The sequence below is a fragment of the Histoplasma capsulatum genome, assembly GCF_000150115.1.
Source record: "Histoplasma capsulatum G186AR genomic scaffold supercont2.7, whole genome shotgun sequence".
NCBI classification, from domain to species: Eukaryota; Fungi; Ascomycota; class Eurotiomycetes; order Onygenales; family Ajellomycetaceae; genus Histoplasma; species Histoplasma capsulatum.
Genome location: NW_025544807.1, coordinates 1,425,313 through 1,435,120, shown reverse-complemented (window position 1 = coordinate 1,435,120; position 9,808 = coordinate 1,425,313). Strand labels below are relative to the sequence as shown.

Genomic DNA, 9,808 nt, shown 5'->3' with positions numbered 1-9,808 from the left:
ATTGATTGCCCAGCAAAACCAGCTGCGTATGGATGACGGCAACGTGGTGTACTAGGAATCAACAGATAAAATCACGAGTTACGCAGCACGGAGTAGTGTGAGTAAATTCCATCTGCCTCATCGCGAATGTTGCATGAAAGTTCTTACTACTCCGAAGCACTGCATACATACCAAGAAACAAAATCTGCATGGTATGGAATAATAATAATCCATTCCATAAAGGGCCTAGCAGGATCGACAATGTTACAGTACTAGTAATAATGGATACATTCTTTTTCTCTTCAATGAGGGGAGACTCTTCCCACCGAGATTTTGCATTGCTTCGTATGATAATACTATACTAGTATGTTTGATCAACTTTGTCGCAGTAACTACTAGTATTCGTTTCTTCAGATCAGCATTGAGGGATATATATCAATGTCATACATGCTTGAGGTTGGAATGTCCATAATACTGTTATTGCCTGGTGCGTGCGGGTAAACTAACATTGTTTCCAGCACCTCGACTCCTCACTTCCAGTAACAGCGATTCAAGTGATTGATAGTTCTGATGGCAGATTTATCCTAAGTGGCTATGGGCCATATCTCCAACTAGTTGATGAGGCCAGTGGTACTCGGCTGGATCGGATTCAAATATTTGAGAGAAACACCGTCCATGGTATTCAACTTGCCAGTTTGGCATTTGCGAAATCCGCTGTCAATGTTACCAGCTTTCTCGTTTGGGGTGGTCAGTCCTTCCGACTATTCAGGTTAAATCTTGGAAGTTGCTCATTTTCAGTTTCCAGCCCGGAGTGTGCAGCTCCTGACTGGATCCTGAATGCAAATTTCTATCGTCCAGAGGACAATGATCTAAACTCCTCCATAGCAAATAGAGCTTGTTTGATAACTGCACATAATGTTCTCTTTGGGTTAGAATGGGAAGATGACTCTATGACATACCAGGCGGACATTCGACTGCGCCAGATTGGAACGGGGTTGAAGTCGGTCCTATATTCTGCTGATGTTTCATGGCTATCACCGGAACAGATTCTCGTCGCTGCAGGAACGGTGTTTGGGGAAATAGTTGTTTGGTCATCTCGCCTTCCTACTACGCAGAGATATGTTTGCTGGGAAAACTCCTCCGTTACTATCCATCATCTCTTCACTGGACACGATGGGTCAATTTTTGGAGTGGATATATCTCCCAAAATCCGCTGGCTGGACAACCAGACTCGAAGGTTCCTGGCAAGTTGTAGCGACGACAGAACTATACGGATTTGGGATATTTCGGCCTGTTCTTCGCCTCTTGCAACCGAAAAATATGAAAGGGCAGCAGCAAGACCTGCAACTCGCTCTACCGGATTTGGAAACATTTTCCGTGATGATTTGGATATCGACCCGGAAGCCTGTATTGCGAAAGCATGGGGTCACACCTCTAGGATTTGGAAGGCGAGCTTCGTGGATATGACTATTTCACCGCAAGCAGCCTGTTTGGAACTCGTGTCTCTCGGCGAAGATGCTTCCTGCCAAGTTTGGCGCTTGAGGTTGCAATACGACTCGCATGTTGAAGAACACCTTGTCTCATATAAACATACAATTCTTCAACATATGTCAACGCATGCCTACCATACTGGAAAGAATATTTGGTCCATGGCAGTGCATAAATCACCGGACTCGACGACAGTGTACTCCGGAGGTGCAGACGGAAGTGTACACTCATTCGTTATTGGGACAAATGAGGCGTCCTCTAAACATCGGTCGCAAATACGGACATACGATATATATGATCTTTCGCAACGTCTCCCTGTGTCCGTCGGCTCCATGCCTGGTAAAGCACGGAGACAAAAATCAGATGACAGGTTGAATCGATATGCATTTGTTTCTGAAACTTGTATTCTTGGGTTATCTTCCCATGGTAAGCTGAACGTGGGTCGCATTTCAGGTCTGGAAAGTATAGAGCCTCAACCGATGGATAAGACGCACTCCCCAACAATCTCCTGGGAGAATATTGAGGTTCTGGATTCACCCGGATCTCAGTTTGCTATGGCTAGCCATCCAGAGCTAGGGATTGGGATGATCGGTGATGTGCAAGGTACTCTGTGGTGGTACAGAAATGACACTAGGGGAATCTTTACATTGATTCAGTTGGAAAAGAAGATAACAGGCATATTTTTCGCATCCTCACAGACCAAATATGATAATAACATTGACCCTATGTCTTCAATCGCTGCGGTCACTACATCTCTGGGAACACCGAGCACAAATCTATTTTTGATCCCTGACAAAAATTTTCCTGAGAACTTTACGAGGATATCCCTGGATCTGCCTCCCACATTCCTGACGACAAGCGCTGCTTTCATTGGACACAAGTTTCTCTTAATATTAGGGGCTAAAACAGGGCATCTAAGTGTTTTTGACCTGAAAAATGCCAAAGACCCTACTCCCCGTGTTCCAGCGCTTACCGTTTTCAATTTACATGCAAGGGACACTGTAACGTCAGTCACTCCACTACCACAGCTTCAGCTCCAGGAGGAACGAATTTTGACTACGGGAAGAGATGGATACTATTGTATCCACTCACTCGCTGGGACCGGGGATTCGAAATCTCCATGGGCACTACAGACCATTCATAAAATGGCTCCACCATTTGGACCCTATATTGAAGGTGGTTACTTCGATAAAGCCACAAACCATTTGATTCTCTTCGGATTTAAAAGCACTGAGTTTACCGTATGGAATGAATCAACCCAAACCGAGCGAGCAACTATTGAATGCGGTGGTGCTCATCGAATCTGGGCCTACAACCCATATCACGCTGGTGATTCAAGCGAGGTTTTTGCATGGACCAAAGCATCTACCTTTAACTTGTTTAAAAAAACATCCGTGCTACACCGTGCTGTGACGCTTGGCACCCATGGGCGAGAGGTAAAAGTAGCGGCTATTTCGGAGGCTCCTTTCGAAGACGGAGGCAATAAACATAGGATTATTGCTACGGGAGGTGAGGACACTTTAATTCGCATATCCATCTTCGAAGAAATGACTTCTTCCAAGTCGCGGGCCAGTTTGACTTGCTTGCGAAGTTTGAAAAAGCACAATGCGGGTATCCAACACCTACAATGGTCGCCATGCGGAAAGTTTTTATTCAGCAGTGCGGGAGCTGAAGAATTCTATATCTGGAGACTTCGATCTATTCGCGGCTTCGGGATGGGGGCCATTTGTGAGGGAGAATGTCCAAAGACAGCAGAAGATTCCGACTTACGGATCACAAGTTTTGATGTTCTGCAGACCGCCACCCACGATGAGACAGAAAATTCGTTCCTGCTCTGCTTAGCATATTCTAACTCAACTGTCAATGTAAGCATGACCCTTGTTTCTGTGATTGATGCTAGCTAACAAGCAAGATTTTCCACTACGTCTCCGCCGCTTCCGGTGGTTCGTTTATTCATCTCAGCAAAGGCCGATACATGGCAAACTGCCTTACAGAGATATACTTCTCCAACTCGACTTTAGGGCTATCATTGATTACTGCTTCCACAGACGGATATATTGCCACATGGGACACCTCCGAAAGCTTGAATGATATATATTATCTTTCTAACGACGGGTTAAGACAACCCCGAGGAACCAAGACGTCTGCAGAACCGCGGTCGATAAACTGGCAACATCGGTACTGCATTCATCAAAGCAGCGTCAAAGCCATGGTGATATCTCCTTTATCTAACGGAGAATGCCTAATTGTGACTGGCGGGGACGACAATGCCATTTCAGTTTCCCGCCTTAGAATAGGCAATGGTGCGAATTCGGACCGTGCCAAAAAATCATTTTCTACAATATCACTACCCCAAGCACACGCGTCGGCTGTAACTGCTATGTCTGTCCTGGAGAAGCCGGCCCGACTAGTAAGTATGCGCCAGCAAGATTATGCCGTATTTGAGTTGCTCATCGCATCGACTGGAAACGACCAGCGTCTTAAGCTCTGGTTAGTTGAATTGGACTTTGCGAGATCTGGCGAGGATGGAATTCGCGTATCCCTGTTGCAAGATGTGTACACTTCAGTAGCAGATATGTCGTCGATGAGTAGCTTCAGAACGCATATTGGCAGGGGTGACAACAATGAGCTGAGGACATTGAAAATTTGTTTACTTCTTTGCGGAGTCGGGGTAGATTTGTGGTTCTTGAGGATGGCATGATGATGCCCATTGCATCGATTGGAATTCAGAGTTCTAATTTTGGGTTCCAAAAATTAAAGTAAAGCAAGACGAACAACATTTCTACAATCATACAAATTCCAGAAGCAAACGGAATAAATAAAAGAAGTTTCAGCCTTTTCCCACATGGGCATATACATCTAAGCTGACTCTGATGTATCAATCATCACTTTCGTTGTGGGCTTTTTGCAGTGGGGTTTAGATCAGCGACGATTACGGTGAGAGAAGCAGGCATCAACACTGGTTTACGGGGTAACGAGCAAATATCAAACTTTCCAGCATCCTTGCTGTGTGGCAGCCGGTATACTTTTGTCACGCCCCTGCTAATTTGATATTCAAATCAACGATGCGATCCTTCGCTAGCGCTAGCGAACGCAACATTGCCCGAGTATCCGTGAGGGTTATTTGCTTCCTGGCAATTCAGGCAACATATGGGTCGACCAAATATAACCATATTGATGAGTGATAACCGCATCACATCCTCTTGAGACGTTAGCATAGCTACCTATACTTCCTACAAAGAGGCTAGAAAGCAACGCAAGAGAGAAGATGGCAGCTCAAACCCCCACCAAAACCCTCACGGCTCACTGCTTTTGCCGTACTGTGCACTACAAGCTCACTATCCCCATCACTTCCCTCCCGCTACGCACACACCTCTGCCATTGCGGCATCTGCCGCTTCACTCATGGAGCACCATGTGTCTTCCACGCGCCACTGCCCGCGGGTATAACTCCACAATGGGTTGCACCCTCAGGCCCACATAACCTGACCAGCTACAGACATACTAGTGGTGCTCTTTCCGATCGTGTCTTCTGTAGTACATGCGGCTGTCAAATCGGTGACATCTGGCCCGCAAAGCCTATCAATAGCAAAGAGGATGAGGAAAAGGAAGATGCAGCTGACAATCGACACTGGACCATCTCCACCTCCATCTTCACCGACCACAGCCCATCCAATTTTCAAATTGACAAACATATCTTCACCGACTCCGCCCCGGGAAAGGCGGGATTGCATCAACTCCTCCCTCGTATCAGCGGGCGCGATATGGAAATTTACACAGGTCACTTCCTCCCACCAAATGCCAACAGGATCCTTCCCCCACCCCCAGCACCCCCTCAGGCTGAATTTGGGAACGCGGATGGTAAAGAGGAACGGTTGCGTTGCGAATGCCACTGCGGCGGAGTGTCTTTCACCTTCCCTCGCCCCACCCAAGCCATCCTCGGTAATTCCGAGCTGAACAAATTCGTCTCACCCACCGACCCGCGCAAGTGGCTCGCCTGCCTTGATCTCTGCGATGACTGCCGCTTACTGAACGGCACACATGTGACCGCGTGGACGTTCCTACCGCTGCAACTGTTGGAGCCAGCTGTTGGAACTGACTTGATCATCGGTACGTCAAAGACGTTCGAGTCTTCGAAAGGGGTGAGGAGAGCGTTTTGTGGAACGTGCGGGGCGACGGTATTTTATTGGTCTGAGGACAGGGCCGATATTGTGGATGTGGCGCTTGGGTTGGTGAGGGCGAGCGAGGGACTGTTTGCGGAAAGCTGGGTGACATGGAGGAATGGACGGGTGGCCTACCAGGAGAGCGGGGAGAGGTTTGATAGAGATTTTGCGGAGGCCGTGGCGCTGGGGATTAAAAGCTGGGGTTTGGAGAGGGAGGGAGAAATTTTAGATTTCCAAATTGGGTGAGGCGGGTGAGGTGAGTGAGTCTCCGAGAAGAACAGAGTCATCATTAAGGCACAACAGTACAACAGGTTGGTTTATTTTATAGGTTACTGAGGCAAATTGCTCCTCCAGGCGATGTCGGAAGATATGAGGTCTGGGTCCGCTGGCTCTTCAAATATATGGAAAAATTCGCGATCACTGGACATACGGAAAACTATTTTATTTAATGGGTCTGTATATGAGGGCTGGATGGCTTTGAGAACGCAATATATAAGTTATAAGTGTAAACATTCTTGATTTTACAATTTAAAAGCAGTTGATAACCCCGATTTGACTAATTTCTCAAGGGAGAGTGGGAATATTTGAGAAAAGTAAGCTGAATAGCAATAGTTATGCAAATGTCGCATAATCAGAGTAAGATAGAAATCCATCTCGATGAACAATAATGCGTATGGGGATGTTATTTCATATAGTCAGCTATCATTGATTACCTGGCCATACAAACCAGCCACGAGCTGTGAGGAGCCACCCTGATGCTACGTGCTACCATGCAGTTCAGTGCGGATGGCTCGCCTGTAGAAGATTCAGTACTGGATGGGATGTTAATATTGGCCCTTTCAAACGAATTGGCAGAAAGCGATCAACGCTGGGCCATGTTCCACGGATACATCCTCGACCATAGCGACGAAATCGGATCGTGGACATGGACGGCAGAGAGACTCAAAATGGTAAAATAAGATAATCCAGGTCAATTTTCTACTTATCTGAAATGGCTACAGACGGACATACATCGCGTGCAGACAACACAGCATTCTTTCTCGTTATTATTTAAAATATTTTCTGCAGTGCGTCGTTGTCGCAAGAAATTCCTGAAATCCCCTGCCTTTCCGTGGGTCGGGATCAGGGGGCATCTTATTGTGGCGGATGTAAAGCTTGCGAAAACAGAATTTTCTGCCACCCCCTGAAAAGTAGTAGCAAAACACCACAAAAATAACCAAAATATCCATGTATCTCTAGAATCATTCAAATATCATCCAATTCATTCAAATATGCATCTTTATCATCAAATATGCACCTTTATCATCAAATCTGTCAATATGCCTCACAACACCCACTGTTCTACTGTCTTGCAAGCTTGTAAAAGAACTTCAACTATTCTGTGTCTTTGTCTGTTCAAACCATCTATTCTGAATATTCTGAATAATGACAAAAATTCAACTGATGATAAGAAGAAGAAGAAGAAGAAGAAGAAGAAGACACAGTCAGAAGATTCTTGATTTCTGTGAATATCTATCTCTGAGTCTGAAATCTCATTCAGACTGTATAAATGAGTGATTATCAATGAGATAAAGAAGTCTATAAAGATTAAGTTATGAAATGTCACAACAAATAATATGACTGTCAGCTTCTATTGTATTCAATATACTGTAAAAAGAATAGCTGAAGAGTATGTTATAAAACAGAACTGCAAAAAGATAGAAGTTGCAAATTGTATAGCAGTCATCTCATCAAACAAATATGAATCTTCAATCAAAATCACCCTTGAGAAGGAGATAGATTGAAGAGAGATTATCATTCTTTTGAAAAAGTTATATAAGAAGAAGATGAGTGAATTTAGCATTGAGATTATCATCTCTTTTAATCTTTTTGATATCTCAACTCTATTCTCAAACATCTCTGTAATATATGATTCTGCAGCTTTCATTGAAGTATTGGATTCATAATTAACAACTCAGACATTGACATCAAAAAGAGTATTAGATGTCAAAAAAGAAGTAATCTCATCATCTATCAAATCCCCTCTCTATTGTTCTGTCAAATCCTCTTGAATTCATGAAATATCTGATGATGAAAAGCTGCTGTCTATATGTATAAGATTCATGACCACTAGTCAGCAGCTGAAGAAGGCTTGAAATTGATGATCAAATAAGTATGATTCTTTGTGGATTGAATGTGAGATAACTGCTCACTGATATTGTCAAAAGATGAATTATTATAACTTTGAGCAGAGCACTTGTTGAATGATTTTTGATGATACTCATATTCAACTTCTGAGTAGTGAGATTGTCAGTTGAATAGATGATATTGAATGTGAACATACAATAGTTAAAAATCTATCAAAAAAGATAATAAAAAGATTAATAAATAGAAAGAAGAAGAAGAAATGAAAAAATGAATCTATCTCTGCTTCTAATCCTTCTATACAGACATCTCAGATATCAGCAGTTATCTTCTCTTTCTCAACTTCTTCTTCATCTAATATTGTATCTTCAAATAAGATAATCAATGTGATGATGATGAAATATATAATGAAAGAAATGAGAGATATGAAAGGACTGAATTCAAACTTATTATTGAATTCAAATCTATTGTTGAATTCAAATCTACTGTTGAATTCAAATCTGCTGTTGAATTCAAATCTGTTGTTGAATTCAAATCTGCTGTTGAATTCAAATCTGCTATTGAATTCAAATCTACCTTCTATTTGAAATAGTTCAATCTCTCAGTTTAGTGAATATGTGGATCTGTTTATTGATGAGTTTTTCAACTGATTGATGATAGAGAGATCTTGAAGAGCAGAAGCTCTTTTAACTGTAAAAAGTATTATTCAGAATAAAGAATTTGAACTGAATTATATATAAATAATGATAAATGAGCAGGTGGTTCAGTTGAATATTGAAATGAATATATTTTTGATAATAAGAGATGAGTTAAAGAGTTCTATCTGACAGTCATGATTGAAGAAGATTAAATTATCTTTATCTGCTGTTTATAGTGATGACAGTAGATCTTATACTGCTTCTGCTTCTGAATTTGAAACTTAGATATTATATATTATTATAATTGAATTGTAATCTGAATTTTTCTAGATTTTACAATACTATTCTATATGAGCAGATCTGAAATATTCTCTTATATCTTCTTCTTTTATGAAGTTCTCAACTGCATGATGCAAGAAGGCTTCAAAATCTCCATCAAACTGATTCTCTAACTGACATCTGTATCTTCTAATCTATTCTTTCAATGCATGAAATGACTTCTCTATAGAATTATAATCAGAAGAATATGAGAGTAAGAATAAAAGTTTAATATCAGCTTCTCTGCAGAGATCTTGCAGTGCTTGTAAATAATGAGAAGAGTAATTATTCATCACTAGATAGTGATAATCTTGTTGATATTTGGGCAGTATTCAGATATATACAAACTCATTGAATCTCTCTGTATTATAAAACCTCTGATATATATCATAATCAAGATATTTATTGATATTTATTGCAGATAAGATTGATCATCTGTGAGATTGTTTACAGAGTCTTCTAATGTGATAAAGAAATTCTCTGCTTGATCATTCATATTGTCAATCTGCAGTATATTTATTTGCAGTACTCTCATCTAAAAATATAAGTTGATCAGATTGATACTGAGTAACTTGAATATACTATTCAGCTTAAAGTTCTTTGTTGTGTTGAGTGGTCATGAGTTCAATCTATATCAAATAGAACTGATGAATTAGCAGATTCTATAAGTGACAATTGTAATAATTAATCATCTTTTTCTGTGTCAAATTCAGTTTCTTCAACAATCTAGATATTGATTGAGAATGAATATGTAGTAATTTCGGCTTATTATTCTTCCGTGGTGTATGCCACCCTCTATTATCAAGGATGGTGTATGCTACTGCACTAGTTATTTTGTATAAGAAGAGCTGCAAAGCTTAGAAGCTTTGAGAAGCTTAAGCAATCTTTGAATTATATCTGATAGCATGTCTAAACTGAAGGGAGTATATGCTTCTGAGAATGTGATAATTCTGTCTATGATGTGAGTTGTAGTTATCATGTCAGTGTGGTCATCTCTATACTCAAAAACTTGATTGTACAAATAAGTAATAAAGTTGAAATGCTTCTGATTGCAATATTAGTAGCAGATAACTCACTTCAAAATACAAAGTAAGCTGAG

The 9,808-nt window shown here is 41.5% G+C and overlaps 2 protein-coding genes across 2 annotated transcripts; both read left to right on the top strand.

The window, feature by feature from the left end:
• Positions 1–417: 417 nt before the first annotated feature.
• On the top strand, positions 418–4,168 carry HCBG_05778 (uncharacterized protein; the record flags this gene model as incomplete). Its single annotated transcript, XM_045432827.1, has 3 exons — positions 418–435; positions 498–3,332; positions 3,380–4,168. The coding sequence occupies 3 exons, from the start codon at positions 418–420 to the stop codon at positions 4,166–4,168; spliced, it is 3,642 nt and encodes a 1,213-aa protein (XP_045286943.1).
• A 567-nt stretch (positions 4,169–4,735) lies between these two features.
• HCBG_05777 (DUF636 domain-containing protein) lies at positions 4,736–6,724 on the top strand (the record flags this gene model as incomplete). Its single annotated transcript, XM_045432826.1, has 5 exons — positions 4,736–5,871; positions 5,958–6,003; positions 6,199–6,222; positions 6,406–6,579; positions 6,698–6,724. 5 exons carry the CDS (start codon positions 4,736–4,738, stop codon positions 6,722–6,724), a joined length of 1,407 nt encoding a protein of 468 aa, XP_045286942.1.
• Between the last annotated feature and the right edge of the window lie 3,084 nt (positions 6,725–9,808).